This window comes from Canis lupus, chromosome 5 (assembly GCF_003254725.2).
Source record: "Canis lupus dingo isolate Sandy chromosome 5, ASM325472v2, whole genome shotgun sequence".
Taxonomy (NCBI): Eukaryota; Metazoa; Chordata; class Mammalia; order Carnivora; family Canidae; genus Canis; species Canis lupus.
The window spans coordinates 52,763,269-52,784,155 of record NC_064247.1 but is presented as its reverse complement, the minus strand read 5'-3'; the positions used below and the strand labels follow the sequence as shown (position 1 = coordinate 52,784,155).

The 20,887-nt window shown below is 40.1% G+C and overlaps 2 protein-coding genes across 4 annotated transcripts in view; one reads left to right on the top strand and one right to left on the bottom strand.

The window, feature by feature from the left end:
- The first annotated feature begins 10,623 nt into the window (after positions 1-10,623).
- C8A (complement C8 alpha chain) overlaps positions 10,624-20,887 on the top strand; it is a 65,039-nt gene continuing 54,775 nt past the window's right edge. Inside the window, exon 1 of one of the 3 annotated variants that reach the window (XM_025427775.3) lies at positions 10,624-10,787. In XM_025427775.3, coding sequence (XP_025283560.3) covers positions 10,711-10,787 — 77 coding nt within the window. In that variant the 5' untranslated portion in view covers positions 10,624-10,710. The remainder of the gene's footprint in view (positions 10,788-20,887) is intronic. The other 2 variants (XM_025427776.3, XM_035716558.2) reach the window with 2 other exon arrangements.
- On the bottom strand, positions 16,197-17,054 carry LOC112647099 (40S ribosomal protein S3a-like). The gene has a single exon (XM_049110403.1). It carries the CDS (start codon positions 17,038-17,040, stop codon positions 16,246-16,248), a length of 795 nt encoding a protein of 264 aa, XP_048966360.1. The 5' UTR covers positions 17,041-17,054; the 3' UTR covers positions 16,197-16,245.

The following is a 20,887-nucleotide window of genomic DNA, read 5'->3' as shown; positions in this document are numbered from 1 at the left end:
AAAGAAACTGAGGATCAGGGAAGTTAAGCAAGGATCCCAGCCAGAAAGTTGCTCAGCTGATCCCCTACCCCAGGGGGGCGCTCCTTGAAATTGTGCCTGAATTCAAACCTGGGTGCATTTATTATTCCCAAGTAAGCATCACTGCAACCTAAAAACAATAGGTTGGTATGTTTGTTTTATACCTACTCTCCCTGCAGGATATTCATAGAAAAAGATTAACAGGTGGTCAGGAGCTGGAGACTGGTTGTCTTTACCTCACTCTCCCATGGTTTAGGGGATTGGAGAATTTATCCAGATTGAATCCAAATTCATGCTGATCCACTTACTAGTCACAGGGTCTCTCGTGAATCATGCATCCCTTCTGAGCCTTGGTTTCTTCATCCATTTAAGTGGATTGCTATAAGAATTCAAAGTGATTGTCAATGAAATGGCCTTGGCATATAGTTGGGGCTCCACAGATAACCAGGTTTATCTCTCTTCCAGTTATTCATTACTGTGTATCTAAGGACCCTAAGACACAGTAGTGTAAAACTATAATAATCGTTTAGTTTGTTTATGGATCTGTAGTTTGGTCAGGGCTCAGCAGAGACACTTCATCCCTGCTCCATGCTGCATTGCCTGGGCTGGCTCATCTGGGGACCTCTTCCCAGATAGTTCACTCACATGGCTAGCAAGGTTGCCCATCAGCTCCCCTCTATGTACATGGGCCTCCCCTCAATGTGGCCTGGGCTTCCTCATAGTGTGGCACCTAGGTTTGAAGAGTAGATGACCCAAGAGACAGGAAATAAAAGCTGTCCATTCATTAAATCCTGGAACTGAAACTAACACATCACCACTTCTATCATATTTTATTGATCAAACAGTCCCAGAGTCCAGATTCAGAAAGAGGGGACAGGGACTCCTTCCATTGCTGGAAGGGAAGAGGGAAGAATATCAACAAATTGGGATAGGTTTAAAAACAGCCATGCCACAGTCTGCCCACTGGCAACAAATTATTTATATTTACCATTTGCTATTTTCACCCAGTACCTCCCAATATCCCCCCCAGATCTTATGCCATGATGCCGTTAGGTTTGGGTTCAATGTTCAGAGCCTTGTCATGTAATCTGAGGTGTTGTGAGGCTCCTTAGATGCAATTCCTCAGATACAGCACCTTTTTGATCAGAAGTCCTGTCACCTGCAGAGACAAGTCATCTACTTCCACACATAACAGTGAGACAGACAGATTCAAATCATCAGCGCCTCAGTGCTCAGCATAGATGGGACTGCAGGTCAGAGCCTGCAGGCCACGTCCTAGTGCCATGGACTGAGCACAGGTTTGATGAGGGATGATCTGGGGCTCAAACAAACTGATTTTTATGAGCAGTGGTGAATATGTCACACCAAGACAACTATGACAGCTAGAGTGAGTCTGGATCTGACCGAACAACTCTGTTTCAAGTTGAAGGTCAACAGGTTGAGTTTTTAAGTCCCTGGGTCTCTTTTCCTCTGGGGCTAGAGAGTTATCCAGAGCATATTCTTGTCATGACATGACAATGGGTGTAAAAGGCGTTTCTAAGTATCATGCCCTCATACAACTAGGTCTAAAAGTAGAAAGGGAAACAAGGATTCCTCTGGCATACCTTTCTCTTTGGGTCAAGGTGGATAGTCTTCCTCAGAAGTTACCCAACAGATGTGCAGCTCATCTACATCTCATCTGCTGGAACTGGGTCCCATGTCCACCTCCAAATGTATCCCTGGAAGAGAGAAGGAGATTACCATGATGGGCTTAGGAAAATGCATATTGAGTGAATGGATTCTTAAGAGGTAAGTAATACTCCTTCAAGTTCCAACAACACTTCTAGGAATGAGCAAAAAGTATACCCAGGTTTAGGGAAACCATGTAAGAGAGAAAAGCATAGGGGAAGAAGAGAAAGAGGGATTCATCTTCATGTTTTGTTGTTGACTCTGCTACTCAGACACAATTGTGTAGCTTCGGTAATACAAAGGGTTAGTATTCTCAGAGTTTGAAGGATACACCAAAGCATCCCTAGTATGAGGTTCTCATTTCACTGTTCCAAAAAAAAAAAAAAAAAAAAAAAAGGCAGTCTCATTTCATATTCTTAAAAATAAAGGAATTTAATAATAATCATGGTGATATTCTATAATTAGGTATTAATCATGTTTAGCTATCACTAATACATAAGTAATACAAACTAAGTGCCAGGGACATTTCCAAATGCTGTATATAATATATATATTATAAAGTATAGCTCATGAAGATCCATGTGACTGACTGATCTCTATGAATTTTACTTCCTGATATGAACAACCTTGTGTGGTCTCCTCCCACGCTGACCTGGGCTTGGCCACACAACCTGCTTTGCCAGTGGGACGTTAGCAAGTGTGATAGAAGCAGAAGTGTTCTCTCTGGGAAGTCAGCTGATAGGCTGGAAGGAAGCCTAGGCTAGACTACTGCGTGATGAGAGGCCACATGTATGTTCCAGCCTCAGCTGAGCTCTCAGCTGAATGCAGCCCCATCCATAAGTGACCTTCTGCAGAATCCTGAGAAATACTAAATCAATGTTGTTTCTAGCCGCTGAGTTTTGTGGTGGTTTGTTACACAGCAATAGAAATGGAAACAACCGATGGAGTAAATGTAGTGCGAATCCCTTGGATAATTTACATGAGGGACTTGCTTTCCATTTCTGATTGTGGTCAGCCAGAAAAGCCAAGAGGATGACGGTAAGTCTCATAGGGGTGGTTCATTCATTGACAAGTATTTACCAAGTGCCTGTTCTGTCCCAGGCAGTGGTCCTGGTGGTAGGATATTGCAGTGAGTACCGCCTCTGCCTTCATGATGCTTATAGTTCATGACATTGATTCATCCTCCTTGATGCCCTATGAAAATATTAGTGCTCCTCCAAATATTTCATTTGTGTTCTTAATAGCATACTATGGATCTGTGCCCCATTTAAAGCTGGCTCGAATCTGCTTATAATTTTAGAAACAGGGTGCCTAGGCAGACTTGACCTCAAATCCTCTCTCCCTCTCCTCTCCTTCTTCTGGTTTCAGCCTCCTCATCTTTGGAGTGGGTATAAGAATTCTCATCTAAAGCTACCATCAGGATTTGCAAGAGCACAAATGCTCATAAACATTAGCACTCTTTCTTCTACCTCCATTCAGGGAAAACCTACATCAGATTTCAGGGCAATTTTCATCAGAGGGCAGTTCAGGGGGCATTGGGTCTGTTCCCCCAGTCCCCACCCCTGGTCCGCTAGGACTCTGATGCTGATGAGAACTTGGAACTTGGCCCTCCCGTGTGCTCTGTACCTACCCGGACTTCCTGACCCTTTGCACGGTTATCCTTGACACTAGTCCCTTGCCTGCAGAGCTTTACCAAAAACTCTCATGTACATTATCTCAATTACTCTTTCCAGCAGGCCTGCGAGGCAGGTGTCCTCAGTCTCATTTTACAGTTGAGATACCTGAGGCTCAGAGAGCTGAAGTGACTTTCACAAGGTTACAAAGAAAATTAGTGGCTGAGCTTTTCTGGAAACCCAGGTGCCCATCTCTGGCCTTAGGCTCTTTGAGGTTCTTTGCACTGCTGCCTGCCCCCAGCACCCCATGCTGCGTCACAGAGATGCACGAGAAGCATTCTCAAGAAAGGGAGGCACATGCGATTCTTTTCTTGCAACTGTGTACGTAGGAGGCATTAACATTCACCCAGGAGCTGCAGAAATCCACTCAACTGGAACCAGACTGGCGAGAAGGGGACTGACCACATTTGTTTACAGTGGGCTAATCCGGCTCTGTCTCTCACTCCATGCAGCCTGGCTTTATGAGCGGGAGAAAGTCTAATTACAGACTGACAGCCCGGAGTGTCTCATGGGAAGACAAGTCCTGCATAAAAGTATTAAGAGAGCCTTGACTGGTTTGGAAATAGATATCTATTTGTTTCCTAGTCTTGCAGTTCTAGGGCGGAGTGTCTCAGATCAGGACTATACCTGCATATGATTTCAGCCCTGGAGGAGGCCGCAGGGATGAGCCGGCCTTCAGGTATGGACAGCGAGGTCCAGAGAAGTCAAGTGACTAGCCCAAGGTCACACAGTGTGATACTGCAGAGGCCCACATGCAGATCAGGGGCCTGACTCCGGAGCTTCCCCAAAAGGGAACACCCTTTTGTCCTCCAGCATTTCCCCTGGGGTGTCAGGTGCATGGAGTTCCAGTCCCTGAGAGTCAATCTCCAAGCTGGTTTCTCTGCTTCCTCTCCAACCTCTGTGTGTCTCCCAGAACGCAAAGTACAGGCTGATCATGGGGCTCTGCTGCCTCAGTTTTTTGCCCCTCCATTCCCTGAGCAATGGAATGAATTTAAATCTTACTCTTGGCAAAAAAAAAAAAAAAAAGAAAAGAAAAGAAAGAAAGAAAGAAGAAGAAAGAAAGAAGAAAGAAAGAAAGAAAGAAAGAAAGAAAGAAAGAAAAACAAAAAACAAAAAGCCCTCTGATGTGGCCTTTGTCTGTTCTTTTGCCCACCAGATAGCTAGCTGCTGATTCCCCAAACTGGCCATGTCCCTTTTGCATCTTCATGGTTCTGCTCATGGGGTTTTCTCCTCCTAGAATGCTCCTCCTTCCTCTGAATACAGACATTTCTACCCGCCCACCTGCTCCTTCAAAGCCCAAACCACAGGAAGCAGCCATTTCTGGATGCTGCCAGCTTGATCCCTGCAGATCTGCACAGCACTCAGTCTGGGCGTGAGCTGGGGTTGGGGGCACTGTGTTCTCTTCATCTCTAAGTCTTTCGTGCCCAGCACCATACCCAACCCCAAACCCCAATGGAGCCAATGTAGTAACTGATGGTTTATAATGTGCAGCTACTCTGTTATGTAATGATGAACCCGACGAGTCTGGTCAGCCTCCCAGAGCTTATGTTCTTGACTAACCAATCCACTGGGTCACTGTGGCTTTGAGGTTTAGAGGCCACAATATCTTTTTTTTTTTTTTAAAGATTGTAATATATTCAGGCCACAATATCTTTAAGAAACATCATTTGGGCAGTAAAGACCTGTGGCTGGATGGCATAAAGATGCCTAAAATATATAGGAAGATGGCACCACATGTTTACCACATCAGTTTCTCAGTGATCCTCCCCCCATTACTGATTCCTCAGGTGTCACCAGGAGCGCTGCTCTGAGCAAGCTCCTGAATGATCCCAGGAGGGTGTTTATGGAGCACAGACTACGACAGAGACGGCAGGAAGTGAGGGGGGTTACAAAGAGCAACAGCATCCGTAATGAATATTTGTTAGGAATGATGCATGTGCAATACATATGTTTGTGCAATGTATTGCACATGCAATAAATAGTATATATACTATTTATATATAGTATATGTACACATGTGAAATCATCAAACCTGTTATACAGGAGGGGTAATTAAGGCAGAGAGTGCAAAGGTGCACATTTGGTTAATGATGGTACTTGGATTTCAATCCAGGTATGTTAGACCTGAAAGCTGCAGTTTTCCAAAGGGGGCTTCATAAAACACAAATATAGAGGGTACCTACTATGTGCCAGCACTGGGGCACGAGTCATTTGAAAGTGGCCCCTGTCCTCCCAAGGCTCCCAGTGTAGTGGGGGAATAGAGAGTATCTGGGTAGCTCAGCGTGACCCTGGCAGGGAATGGAAGGTAGGATTGTTTGTAGTATCTGTCCCTTACTGCCTGCTTGTGGGACCCATGAAGTCGGCCTCCCCATGAAAAGCTAGTTCCATTCACGGCCTCTTACATCTGTTGGAGAGAAACCCTGGGCCATCCCGGCCTGTCTTCAAGGATTCACAGGAATTACAAGTGGGAAAAATCACAAACTACCGAGGTGGTGGTCATTCAGAGAGGGAGCTGTGGCCTGGGTGCGGTGGGAACGGGGAGAGCTGCAGCTTGCACCATGGGGGCTGCTGCGCGTGAAGGCCTGGCACAGAGCACTGTGGGTCAGCTCATGAAGCCAGAGAACTTGCTTAGGTGTAAACTGCCCTTGGGTCTTTATTGCAGCCAAATTCCAATAGGAATTTCCCGAAGGTTCACCCAGATTTGGCCTGTGCTGCTTCCAGTGCTCAGTGCCTTCTCCCAGAAAAGGTCTCGCATTTCTATGCTAATGTGCCAGAAGCTGGCTCCTTCTCATCCCACCCCTTAAATGCAAATGCAGAGCTTCCACGGAGTGGGAAGCAGTAGGCATGTCTTAGCCCATCCCTTGTAAAGCCTCTGATTGAGATCAATTACTTAAACCAGCCCCACTTCATTTCCAGCTAAAAACCCACCACCGTCTGCTGGCTGCAGCCCGGGCCAGAAGAACCGAGCAGGAGGAAAAACAAGTATCACAGACATTCAGTCTTACAAAGGGTTGAGAGAGGAGGAGAGGGAAGGCAAGCCACTGCCCCGGGGATGCTCACTTACTGTCTGCAGACTTTGTGCCTGGTGTTGTGTTGTGTATTTTGTAGGTTTCTCCAGTGAGGGAGCAAAGATCATCATCACCACACACACACACACACACACGCGCGCGCGCTTCTGGAGAGACACCTCAAACAAATTCACAAAACTGTCTGCTGTGCCATCCATGTGGACTGTCAACCAATAAGCTGCTTGGAGAAGCTTCGTTTGCTCTGGCCACCTCAAGATGGAGCATTTCCAAGCTAATTGTTGCTACTCTGAGTCACTCCCAAAGTTTTCCACCTTTGAGGTGCTGGCACGGTAAGTGAACCTGGGCAGAGATGGGGAAGCCTCCTACTGCTATGTCAGCCACCGGTGCCCTCCCTCCAGAAGATGTCAGAATTAGCCCTGGGCACCTGAATGGGAATGTCCCACCTTCTATCTTCCTCCATTCTTCTCCTTGCCAGGCCCCTCCTTTCTTCCACTTTCCCCCTTTACTGGCACTTAGGTGAAGGTGCCCATGTCTACAAGAGGAGACATACTCAGGAGGAGAAGCAGAGAGAAGCAGAAGCACTGTTTAAATATGCGAGCAACAGCTATTCAGAATTCCCAGCTGAGGCTAGATTTCCTTGTTAGTCTTCTATTCTTCAATACAAGCCTCACGGGTATCATTTTAACCATTTTACAGATGAAGAAACTGAGTCTGAGTGACAATAACTGATCAGTAGCACTTTCTGATCTACAACTGGGTCCTTTCTGTTCTAGCAAATTGCCTCCAATTCCATTAGATATGCAGGGTTTTGATCTGCTGTGTGCACTGGGCAGGCTGTGGGCCCAGCATAGGGGAACGAGGTGCAGAGCTTCCAAGGCTTTTCAAGGAGCACTGACCTAGATGTCACCCTGAGGTGGCAGTCTGGGGCATCACAGGACATGTGCCACTCTGAGGCCATGACTCACAGGCTGATTTAGATAGTGCAAAGTGTTTCCCCCAGACAAGCAATGCGTCTTCAAAATGAATTGCCATCTTGTTGTCTCTCTTCTACCTGGTATTTTATAACAATCTATCTTTGATAACAGAACACTGCAATTAAGATGAAATCCACATATGCAAACCTAACTATATTTTGGTGTTTTCCATTCATCTTTGAACATTTTGGCTGAGAGCAGATGAATGAATGTCCCGTCCAATACACACACACACACACACACACACACACACACACACACACAGAGTCATAGAGGCATGACATGGTCCCATCTGACTTAGCTTTTCTCTTGCTTCTATTCTGTGATTACCTCTCCATTCACTCTAGTTTGCTTTCTTCGTCCCCAGGAAATGATACTCATTCTCAGAGCTAAGACATAATAGACAGAGAAAGGAACCTGTGGCTAAAAGACTCAGGCCCTGTCCTGATATGCCACTTGGTAGTTGTGTGGCCAGATCAGAAAAGGTGTCAGATTTTGGAGTTGTACAGATTATCAATCCACGATTCTGAGACTCAGCCGCTGTGTGACTACAGGCTGAAACTCAACATCCTCCATCTTCAATATAGCATGATGACTACTGGCCTTGCAAGATCACTGTGAAGATTAAATAGATTGAAAAAGATTATTTAAAAAAAAAACATGTAAAGTGGCAGGTACAAAGCTTGGTGCTCTATATACCTTGTTTCCATTTTCCCTCTTAATCACTGTCTCTCTTCCAGGATAATATTTATCTTACAAGGTTGTTTTGAGGATTAAATGAGAAAACATACCTGAAAGTATTAGGAATAGTAAACTATCTTTAGTTGATTCACTTACAAACTCATTCAATCAAATAATATTTATTAAAGATTCGTGTTAAATGCTATGGGTGACTATAGATAAGAATCAGATACAGGATTTACTCTAAAGAAACTTTCATTACTGAGGTGTACCCCACATCCCTAGAAAAACATAGTGTAAATCAAAACTGAAAAGTGCTGGTATATATTTGTAAGGTTCAAAGATAACATGGAGGTATCTTCCAGATGGGACTGTCAACCAAGGATCCATGATGGACTTGCTATTTGAGAAGATACTTGGCAGAAGGGTAGAAGATGACAGATAAAGGTAGTCCAGGTAAAGGTCCAGCATGGGTGAAGTCACAGCAGTGAGAAAGTGTGAGGACGGTCAGGAGAATCTAATTTATAATGTCATGGATAATTTGATGGTGGTAGTTGACGAAGATTGCAAAGATGGCTTTGGACCCATTTATGAGGGAATTTGGACTTCCAATTTTATAGACAATGAGGAAGCCACTGAAGGTTTCTGAGCAGGAGACTTACACTGTCAGAAGCTGTTTTGTTGATCCTGAGTCTAGCTGCAATGCACGGGCGGGAGAAACAGAGGCCCACTAGTAGTCTGTCATGATAGTTTCGGGAAGAGCACAGGCCCTGAAATGGATCAAAGGGCAAGAATGAAGGAGAGAAGCTTTGGAGGGAAAACATTACAGAGGAAATACGAGAGAATGTAAGGGCTCATGTTGGGGCGTGGAGGGTGAGAGAGGTGAACAGAGGTTCAGGAGGAGTCCTGAAGGCCACTGAAGTCTTAGGTGAGGAGAAAAGGCATCAGGGAAATCTCAAGAAGCAGCTGGTCTGGGAAGGAAGATGATATTATCCATACGTTAAAAGAAAAAAAATAATTCATCAGAATCCCAGACATCAGGGGAGGGCAGACCAGCTTTTTTGTGGGGCAGTGTTTTCCAGCCTTGGCATTATTGACATTTGGGGCCAGATAATTCTTTCTTGGGGACAAGGAGTACGTCCTGTGTTTTGTAGGATGTTTAGCACCCACTGGATGCCAGTAGCACAACCTCCAAAGTTGTGACAACCAAAAATATCTCTGGATATTGCCAAATATCCTCTGAAGGGAAAAATTGCTCCTAGTTGAGACCACTGTTATAGGGGGAGAGAGACATAGAAATCAGGGACTTTAGGAGCTCTTTAGGACCAGAATAGTCTCTACTTCTGTCAAATGTTTACCTAAATGTCTGAAAAAATAGAGGCAGTAACGACTGGGTGCCTTATTAAAATCTCCACATTTAAATCAGACACACATTTTTTTCTCTCTCTTTCTTTTAAAGATTTATTTATTTATTTGTTCATTCATTCATTCATTCACTTATTCATTCATGAGAGACACAGAGAGAGAGGGCAGAGACAGGCAAAGGGAGAAGCAGGCTTCATGCAGGGAGCCCGATGTGGGACCCGATCCCAGGACCCCAGGATCACGCCCTGAGCCACCCAGGCATCCCAGACACACATTTTTTAAGCATACAAGTTCTTCGTTAGAACTTTTCATAACTTCATTTGAGATGAATAATGATTCTCCTGGCCAATCCTGCTAATAAGAGGATCTAAATACTCTCATAAGATACTCATAAATACTCCCAAAGATATTAAGATGGCTGTACATCCTTTGGGCAAGTTACTTAACTCCTCTGAACCTCCATTCCTTTTCCTGCAAAATGAAATTAATCATTTCTATCTCATTGACTCATGAGGGTTCAGTAAAATAAGACATACGACATGCCTGCCACACGTTCAGTTATCCCGGTCTCTCCATCTCTAGTTATTTAATTAATTTATGAATATGTCTCAAAGAGAAAGAGAATGGATGTAGGTATAATATCATCAGTGCAGATGTGTGGCTGTCACTATAATTCTAGAGAATGCTTTTGGAGATGTCTATGGAAGACATCTGGTCCCCTCAAGACACAAATATGCTGGGTCTTAATGATATCTAATGTCTGGATGAGAAGCAGAAAGTCCATTCATTTACCACAGCTCTCAGGCTCCAGATGTTTGGCAATACATTGTAGAACCTTTGTGTAACTATTAGCATTTCCTACATTTGGGCAGCTTTTTAGGACTGAGCTCACACACCAGTATTAGCCTGGTCTCAGTCCTGCAAAACAAATTGATCTGACTTCAGAAGTTCCAAGAACCACTCAGAAAGACTGAATGAATTCAGCAACTGTCACTTGATTTGGCTTTGCCTCATCCTGAAAATAAGAACTCTTTGCTAGACTGGTATTGGCTAAAAATCCTCCTTTCCTCAACCATATGGATATTACTTTTCAAAAGGTCTGAGGGACAGAAGCTTTTGGTGTCTGAGATTTTAGGGTGTTTGGCTAATCAATACCGTAGTCACTAATTAACCACATCTCAATGAGAATTGAGTGAGTTCTGTTAGTTCCAAACATTAAATTCATCTTACAGGTCCCAGCCTGAAGACATCTTTAACTCTCTGAATAATTTTATTCATTCTAAATAATATAGGGTAGGTGACATGTTTGCTGCTGCCTTTTTCATCTTATCTTTGATGATTTGTCAGCCTGGGGTAACCATTCAGGAGAAGGTGAACCGGTGAGTTGGCCATAAATCTGCAAAATTTGCACATAGGGATCACCTAGTGGGGAGATAAGGCACTTTCGTGTTTGCAACAGGCTACTTTAGGATGGAATGTGACCTTCTCATGTCATTACCAATCCACTGAAGGAGTGCAGGACAGTGAAAGAAGCATGCTCTTGGAGTCAGATGGACCTTGGTATACAAATCACAGATCTAATACTCAAGAGTTGGGTAATCTGGAGTAGGCCACTTAATCACTTTGAGCTTCAAGTTCCCTATCTGGAAACAAGAATAATAATGCCTCATCTGTTAGAGTTAATGAATATGAAATAAGGTCCTAGAATATAAAGTATACTCAGCTTAATAAATAATAATTCTCTTGAGTAATGCTGGGTAGCTAACCTCTACTTATCTGTTTGTGAATCTTGCAAATTCCCATCTCAGAGAGCTTGAAGGAGGATACAATTAGGTAATGTTAATAACATCATCTTGGGAAAGGCAAGAGACTATAGAGATGCTGGGTCATTTCATTCTTAAAATGTTTACCTTTTGCTGCAGGGTAATAAATGGAAGTGATATTTTCATATGTACATTGCAATTATACCAGTTTCATTTCCTTGAATTGTTCAACCTGGCTTCAGGTTTTACATCAAGTATTTTGTGGTGCTTAAACAGGCCTTAATTTTAGCTTTGGGGTAGTGTAAAAGCAGTCCTTATCTCCCAAACACTGAAGATTTTAAGTTTATTCAAGTTCTTGTTGAGTGATTTAATTTTGAATCATTATTGCTTTTAAATGCTAAAGCAAGACAGATTTCCTTTACATAACAATTCAGAAGGGGGAAAGGCATTTTTACAAGCAGTTAATTTGTAACTTGTATTTAAAGCCAATACACTTTTGAAAAATCAGAAAATTCACCTCTAATAATTAGAAGATAAAGGCGAGAAAATGGTGGTAAAGGAAATCTCTGCTGAGATATTCTTAATTATAAAAGCTTATCATTGTAATCCTTTTTGAAAATGAACAAAGAGTCTTGATGTTTGATGAACTTATCAAATAAGACAGACCAGTGAAGAGGCAAATTTGAAGTCAACGCAAAAGAGAACCAATTAAATACTTCACAAAGTGCTGAAATAGGAAATCATGGGGTCTTTGTATCTAATGCCAGTATATCTGACCCTGGTTTTGAAAATGGAAGACTATATGGTGAAATAATTTTACTAGGTTCAAGTTATGGCCCTGGTATTTACTATTGGTTTGATCTCAGGCAAGTTATGTAAGTGTTCTGAGCTGTAAAATGGGAGGAAATTCAGAGAAACAAATGGATGAGAGTACTTAGGACAATGCCTGGTACTGAGTAAGCATTCAGTGGAAGCTACTGCCAGCGGTTTTGTGTGATTATTATTGTCATATTTTGGTCTTTCCATTCTCTCTGATGGTTGACAAAAATTAGAACAGATGTATAATGTGCCTAATTGGCAGGGATCATCAAGATTGGTCAGTGATTTCAAACATTTACAAAATTTAACAGTGGCACTCTTTTTGTCCCAAATAAAATCTTACATGAAACGTAAGAGTGAAAAAAACAAATGATATACATTTACGTTTTAAATGGTACATTTTAATTTTTAAATTTTTTTAAAATTTGAGGTACATTTTTATTTTTATAAGCTCTTCTTTACCATTTGCTTATTATAAACTCTTAATAGAAAAATGAGATTGAGAAAAACATTTTAAAATAATGGTGATGAAAATCAGTTGTAATATCCAGTCTCAAATACCAATGGATCCCCATTACATATTTTATATAAATAATACATTTTGGCATGTGTGTGTTTAAAAAGTTTAAACAAATTTCAGTTCTTCATTTATGATAAAGAGTATGATCTCTTAGTCAATATATCATGTGCACTCAAAAGTTTGTATTTATGGTTGTTGGCTGTAGTGCTAAGTCATTAAATTAAGCTGGTTGGTAATGTTGCTCAAGTTCGTGTCTACTTGTTCTATTTATTACTGAGGGAGTGATGTTGCAGGCTCCAGCTACATTTGTGGATTTATTTCTCCTTTCAGTTCCTTTAGTTTTTGCTTCACATGTTTTAAAACTGTGTTATATCTGTCTATCTATCTATCTATCTATCTATCTATCTATCTATCTATCTATATTTAGAGTTCTTATACATTCTTGATGATTTGCCCCCAATCATTATGAAAGTCTTCCATTATCCATAGCAATTTTGTTCTGCAGTCTATTATTAATATAGCTATACTTGCTTTCTTATGATTATTTTTTGCATGATGAGTTTTTCCAATATTTTATTTTAACTTATCTGACTCTTTGTACTTCAAAGTATGCTTCAAAGCATGTAGATAGCACATAGATGAATTTTGCTTTAGTATCTAGTCTAACAATCTCTGTCTTTTAATCATAGTATTTATACCACATATATAAAATGTAATTACTGATAGCTATGCATTTATCATCTTTTTATTTTCTACTTGTCCCATTTGTTCTTTATTTCTGTTTTTTATCTTTTAGACTTAATGTTTTTTCTAATTCCTAATGATTTATTAGCTATTCTGCTTTTTTTTTTTTTTTTGCTGTTGTTCTAAGATTTACATATATATCATTAATTTATCACGGCCTACCTTCAAATAATATCGTACCACTCCTGATATCATTTTTATTCTCACTGAATAACTTTCTTTGATATTTCTTGCAATGCAGAATGATTTTTGGTAATGAATTCTCCATTTTGAGTGGTCTGAAAAAGTCTTCGTTATACCTTATTTTGAAGGATATCTTTGTTGAATATAAAGTTCTAAGTGAATTGTTTTATTTTCTTGCCACATCACTTTAAGGATGTCATTCCATTATCTTTGGCTTGCATAGTCTCTGAGGAAAAATCTGCTTTCCTTTTTGTGTAGTGTCATTTTTTAAAAAATGACTACTTTTACAATTTTCTCTTTATTATTGATCATCAGCGATTTGATTTTGATGCACCTTGATATGGTTCCATGGGTTTATATTTCTCACCAAATTTGAAGAAAAAAAGTTTTGACACTATTAATTCATATGTTCTCTGCCCCGTTGTCTCTCTTTTCCTTCTGATAGTCCAATTGCAGACAGGTTAGACTGCTCAATATCCCACAGGCCACTGAGACTCTGCTCTTTTTTGTTGTTGTTGGCAGCATTTTTAAATCTCTTTGTTTCATTTTTCATAACTTCTATAACTTTATCTTCAAATTTGCTTATCTTTTCTTCTGTAGTATTTAACCTGTTAACCCATTCAATGAATTTTTCATTTCTGTTGTGATGATTTTCAGTTTCAAAAATTTCATTTGGTCCTCTTTTACATCTTCCACTTATCATGTTCATCATTCTCCCTACATACTGGGATATATGTGCATTAACTCTTCTAAAGTTCTTGTCTACTGCTTCCATCATTTCTATATCACAGATCTTTAGAATTAGGACTGACTCAGATGACATCTGGTTTAATCCACTCATGTGGCAGATAAAGAACTTGAGCCCCAGGGAGAGAAGGGGCATGTTATGTAACAACCAGACCTCTCTGCCAGTCATTTTAAGAATACTGGCCAGTTAATCCTCATTATGTTCCTCTAAGATTATTGTAATTATTACCCTCTGACTGAAGACCAGAGAAGAAACAAAGCAGTTTGACAGGTTCTAAATAACTCAACCACCTAGTGAAACAGGCAGGTCTTCTAATTGCTGGATAAGTGTTATCTCCACCATTCCTGCTACCCTCACCCACCAGAAAAAAAAAAAAAAAGTTTTATTTTTTTTTAACTAAGCACACATTTTGAAAATATGACATTTTCAACCAAAAATTTCCACTGATGGAGAACAAACAAAATTCCTTAGAGGAGCTGATGGAAACATGAGTAAGGACCTCAAACATGGAGGATGACCACTGTTTTTGTTAAATAGGCCACAGAGGCAATGGATCCTGTGAAGTTTAAGTCATGATCCTTCTCTTTATTGTATTTATTTCATAAGCATCTGAGTGTGTTTACCAAAGTACCATGGGCCAAGGCTATGTGACTATTTTCTAAGGTTGTCCAGATAACTGGAAATCAGTATGTACTCAACCTACATGAATTTTTAACTAATATGAGCAGCTGGAATAGTGGATGTGACTCAGAAGTGAGTCTTGTGAAGGTGGGAACTTTGGTTCAGGGTGACTAATCGTTAGCTATACTTCAAGGGGCACTGGGTATGGGCTTCACCACATAGTGGCTCCAGAATTTGGACAAGTAAAACTCTCTAAGACTCAACTCTCTCATCTATAAAACAGAGATAAATAATTCAATGAGTGCTTCTCAGTAGTTAGGGGAGTTCATTCATATAAAGTACTTAGCACAAAACTTGGCACATGATAAGCTTCTAGAATATTATTTTTATTACTCTCTTTCCCTTTAGTCAGAAATCTTTCATAGCATATTTTGGAATGCTAACACAATACAAACATTGTAGTGTCAAACAGCCTTCATTTAAATCCTTGCTTTGCCATTTTACTATCTATATAACTTTAAGCAAGCTTATTTCATCTCCTCATGAAGCTGCTTTACCTACCTACAAAATGGGTGTAATAATTCCCGCCCCACAGCGTTCTTATAAAATTTAAGTGAAATAATGTAAGAGTGAATGAGATAATATATTTATACCCAACATTTGTACTGAGTTCCTACTATATGCAAAGTACTACCTTTAGCACTAGTCTACAATGTGAACAATATAGTTGTGATCCCTGCTTCATAGAACAAGCAGTGTAGGGATGGAGATAAAGTATGAGAGGAGCTATGTATATGGCATAATGTTAACATAGGGTGGGCAGGTCAAAGAAATCTACGTAGAGGAAGAGAGGCTTAACTGAACTGGGAAGTTTCAGCCAGATGGACAAGGTGCGATTATGTAGAGGAAACTGAATTACACATGTACTGAAGAAAGCCTGGAGCATGCCTAGAACTAAATGTTCTGTGTGGAATTCTGTGTGTACACAGCACACAATAAATACTTTTCATTTGTTCATTTCATTAATTTATTCAGTACATACTCCAGGTATGTTAGGTGCTAGGTAGTCAACTAAACTGGTAATATTCCTACCCTCAGGGAATTTACAGTTTAGTGATAGAGTCGATAAACATATAAACAAAACATTTACTGTAATGTTTTGTTTATATGTTTAGTTTATATGTTGTTTTTTTTAAAGTTTCCTTTTATTAACCATCTAGAACACTTCCATCCAGATCACTACAGCTTAAAATAGATCACTACCCTTTTGCAGCTATTTAGTAGCCAAGAGCAATGGATAAGATCCATACAATAGTTCTGAAAAGTTCACACGGTCAGTTCAAAACATCTGCTTCACCGAGCCTGATTATTTAAAAAGAATGATAAGAAATTAAACATCACAAATATGTTTTTATTGGTCACCATTAAATGTCTGAATTTTAAACAGATTCTTGGACTGGTGGTTCATATCCATCAGCTCGTTCAACTTTAGCACCGGTCTCATCCCCCGTAGCTTTTCCAGAACTACTACCTTCACCATGAAGCTCCATGAGTTTTCCCAATTGAAACTTGGGCTTCTTCAGCATTTTTACTTTTCTAACAAAAACATCATGGAGTGGATAAATAGACTGACAAGCTTTTTCTATATCTTTTCCGATGCTGTCTGGAATCAATTTATTGACCACTTCTTTCAAGTCATTTGTTTGCACCTCTCGGGTCATGATTTCCATCATCTTTTTCCGGATTTGGCGGACCTGTTGGTGCTGAGCGTAAGAGGTCTTCCGAATCTGATTATTGCGTTTTTTAGTAAAACCAACACAAAATAGACGAAGCAAATAACCATCGGTAGTCTTTACATCAACATGAGCTTCAATCATGGTCTGCCATTTTTTGACCATGGAGCACATTTTGTCACGGGTAAGATCCATGCCATGAAAATTAGTCAGGCAGTTTTTGCCCTGCACATCCTCAGTGATTAGCTTGAATTTCCTAAATGCAACTTCATCATTCTGCAGATCAGCAAGGCTAACTTCAAAAACCCGACCCTTGAGACCATCAGACGCAATTTTGGTTCCTTGCGTTCTTGTGACTAGTGTTTTTCCAATATTTCTTATATTGAACATAGCTGGCGCTTTCACATCATACCAATCTTTCTTAGAAAATGGATCAACCACTTTCTTCTTGGCTCCCTTTTTGCCGCCTTTCGTAAGGCGCTTGTTCTTGCCGACCGCCATGGCGCTGCTGCCAGTTTATATGTTGTTTACGTGTTACAGTAAAGCTGTGATAAGGACTATGAAGGAAACAAATAGAGCTTTTTAATAGAGGATATTAGAGCAATAAAGACAGGCTGGCTGGTGGGGTTTCTCTAGAGTTGGCATTTAAGCTGATATATGTCAGATGGTAAGGAGAAGTCATGTGAAGAACAGGAGAGAGTGGAGAGATTGGCATGTGCTACGACCCTCCAGTGGGAAATGGCCCATTGTGCTTATGGCACTGAAGGATGGTAACAGCATGAGAGTAGGGGATGTGCCCTGAGAGGATGTCAAAAAGGTGGGCAGAGACCAGATCATAGAGGACCTTGGCATCATGATGAGGAATTTGGACTTTAGTTTATGTGTATTAAAAACCAACCAACCAACCAACCAGTCAAAAAACCACTGTAGGGTTTCATAAAGGGAGGAAAAGGGATTATCTGATTTCTAATAAAAAAAATCATTCTAGTGGTTGTGCAGAGACGGGATTGAAGGAAGCTGAAGTGGAAGTCTTGGCCCACAGGAGGCCGTAGCAGTGATGTGGGGGAGAGATTATGATGCATTAAATCAGAATTTTGGCAGTAGAGGTAGGCAGAAGGGAAGGTGTTTGAGATTTTTCTTGAAAGTAAAATGACAGAAATTTCCAAAGGACTGGATGTGGGGTTGAGGGGGAGGAAGGAATTAAAGACCACTGCCAGTTATCTGGCTTGACCAACTACGTGTTACAGTGGTTCCACTTTTGGATGTGGGTAAAACTGAGAAAGAAACTATTTAGAAGAAAATTAAGAGTTGAGTTTTGGAGCCATTGAGCTTGCCATGCCTCAGAAGTACCAACCTGGTGGAGATCTAAAATGGAGCAGTTGGATAAAGAAAATAGGATTTCAGATGAGTGGTCTAGGTTGAAGATCTAAATTTAGGAAGCATTAGCATTGAGTCACAGGAAGCCCAGGAAATGGATCTCACCTTTCTAAGCCCGAGAGAAGCAGAAAGAGAAAAGAAAGGCTGTACTACTCCGTGAGGCATTCCAGTTTTTGGAGAATTCAAAAACAACTGGCCACAGAGGTAGGGAGGGAACCAGGAAGTGTGGTGCTGAAGTTGTCCAAGATAGGCCGATTTCAAGAAGGGAGCAATGGCTAAAAGAAAGAAGTAAGATCAAGTCAGAAAACTTTCCACTGGATTTAGCAACATGGAGGTCACCGGAGACTCAGCCAAATTTCAAAGTCAATTTAAAATAGTTCAGTTTCATGATGTAATTTCCATGTAATAACTGAATGGATCTCCCTTAAGATCATATAATTAGTGATAATAAGTCTTAAATATAAATTGAGCCAACTTATTAGGATGATCCCCTGGCAATAGTCAGGGTCAGGTCTTCTAACCTTCTAGCCGGTTAGTTGTTTACTGATCTCAGTTGCTGAGGTAGCCACAGACCAGGGTCAAGCATTTGACTCACAGGTTGCCTGGTCAACTCCAGGTTTAGGACCTTTGCCCCATGTGCCACCCTGTTTAAAAAGTCAAATGGGTAGCATCTCACAAATCCACAGCCCTCTACAGCATAGGCATTCAATACGTTTTTGATGAAGGTGGAGAGTTTTGATGCTCATATACAGAGTTGAGAAGGTTTTAGAGAAGGAACTGACACATACATCAGGCTTGAGCTTGGGGCTTTACATAAATGATATTAGTCCATATTCAAAGCAGCCTCACATGTTATTATTATCCTGTTTTTCAGTTTTAAGGAAATTGAAGTTCAGTAGGTGGCAGAAACTGGATTGCAATGCATGTTTGGTGGACTTCAAGCCACTTTGTGTCGTAAAGATGTGTCCGCAACTATGTAACACTCCTACAGATGCATGAAAAAAGAAATAATGTGCTAAAAAATGGGGAAGTGCTCAGTTGTACAAATTAGAAGGCAGGATTTCTCAGTATTTTCATTTTAAATGTCCAAAAGTAGCATGTTGTATGCAATTTATCCAAATGTATTTGACCATGTAACTTTTCTTCTCTTCCTTTCCAACCCCCAGGTTGAGCACTCCACAGAGCATACTTTGAGAAATCCTGCCATGGTACTAGGTTGGCTTGTGATGATTCTATAGATTAAAAAAGCCTAAAAGCCATATAGGTAAAGAAACTTGTTCACAGTGTCGTAACAAAGTAGATGTAAACTAAAAATTATAATGAAAGACTCCTGACTCTTAATGCTCTGTATTAAATGTGTTATTACTTGAGTAGATTCTCAGCAGCTAGGAGATGCACTTTTTTATTTTTTATTTTCTGGAGATGCTTTAAAACTATTTGCCAAGATTTCCTAGATCATAGGTTTATCCATGGTTCTCTAAGTAAATAAAAAAATGATACATGATACAATTCTTTTGGAAAGCTATTTGGCCATAGGCGTCATAAGCTTTAAAATCACCTATATCTTTCAACCTAGCCATCCCATTCTACAGGATGTATCTTCAGGAAAGAACTTAGAATATGGAAACACTGAATCAATAATCTAATTTTTTGATGTTAGATAAGTGGAACCATGTGTAGCCATCATAAATAGTTTACATTTCTAGTACAGTATTAAGTGGAATATCAGGATATAAAATGTAATACTCAGTATGACCTCAATTATATTATGAAAATGGAATGAAAAAAAATGCAACAAAATATTAATGGTGGTAGGATTGAGGGTATTTTTTTCCTTTATGTTCTCTTTAAAGAGAATGTATTACTTTTATAATAAGCAAAAAATAAACTACAATTAAGGATTCATTGAATGGACACTGAGGAAGGCACTTGATGGGATGAGCACTGGCTGTTATACTATATGTTGGCAAATTGTATTTAAATTTAAAAAATATAAAAATAAATAAATAATTTAAATTTAAAAAGATTCATTGGAATGATAAGAGAAAATGTTGGACATATTGATATTGGTTAAAAGGTTGGAGCCCTATAATGACTTAATGAATGGTCCTTGTGTACTTTCTGTACTCTTGTTTCAGTGATAGCATTACTATGTGTTCTTCTGTCTAGACATCATGTCACAAAGCTTTTAAAGCTACAGCAACAGAGCATTGCTCTGTCTAGGCTGTTGCTTTCATGCATTAATACAGTTTCCTTCCATTTTGACATCATAATGCAGTCTCCGTGGGCTTACATTGACATTATCTTGACAATTTCATAGTGAGATACAAAACTAATGCTGGAGTCATTTTCTGTTCCCAAATCTTCACTTTATGCCTTCTACTCACTTTTTGATGGTTAGAACCCTGTCTTTCTCCATGTTCCTATACTTCAAACTTTTATTATTTGGAAAATCTATCAGAAAAATGACATATGGACAGAATCTTGAGCCATTTGAAAGTCCGGCTACCAGGATTATTGAATTAGCTTCTAACTGTAAATTAGGTTCAAATAAGTTTCTAAACAATGTCATTCTATTTCCTATACATTGGTTTCATTTTTTTCTCTTCTTTTCTTTCTTTCCTTCCATCCTCCTTCCCCCTTCCCTTCCCTCCTCTTTTCCTTTTTTGTCCGTGGTGAAGACAGAAATTAGACAAATATTACAAGTGTGATAATTAAGTGTTGAGAAGATGTTCAGAGATTGACTAAATTATATGAGGGGGGGGGAATACTTCCCTAGAGAACTGACGATTAGGATGACACTGAAAGATGCCTAGGAGTTAGCCAGATAAAGAGGTAGATAGTTGGATTCATTTAGGATTGGTTTTTGTAGGTAGACATGATTAAGGGAACAATGGAGTCCAGGAACTTAGGACATAGTTATAGATTTAAAATGATAGATCATGGAATCAAAACTAGTTATAAAGAGAAA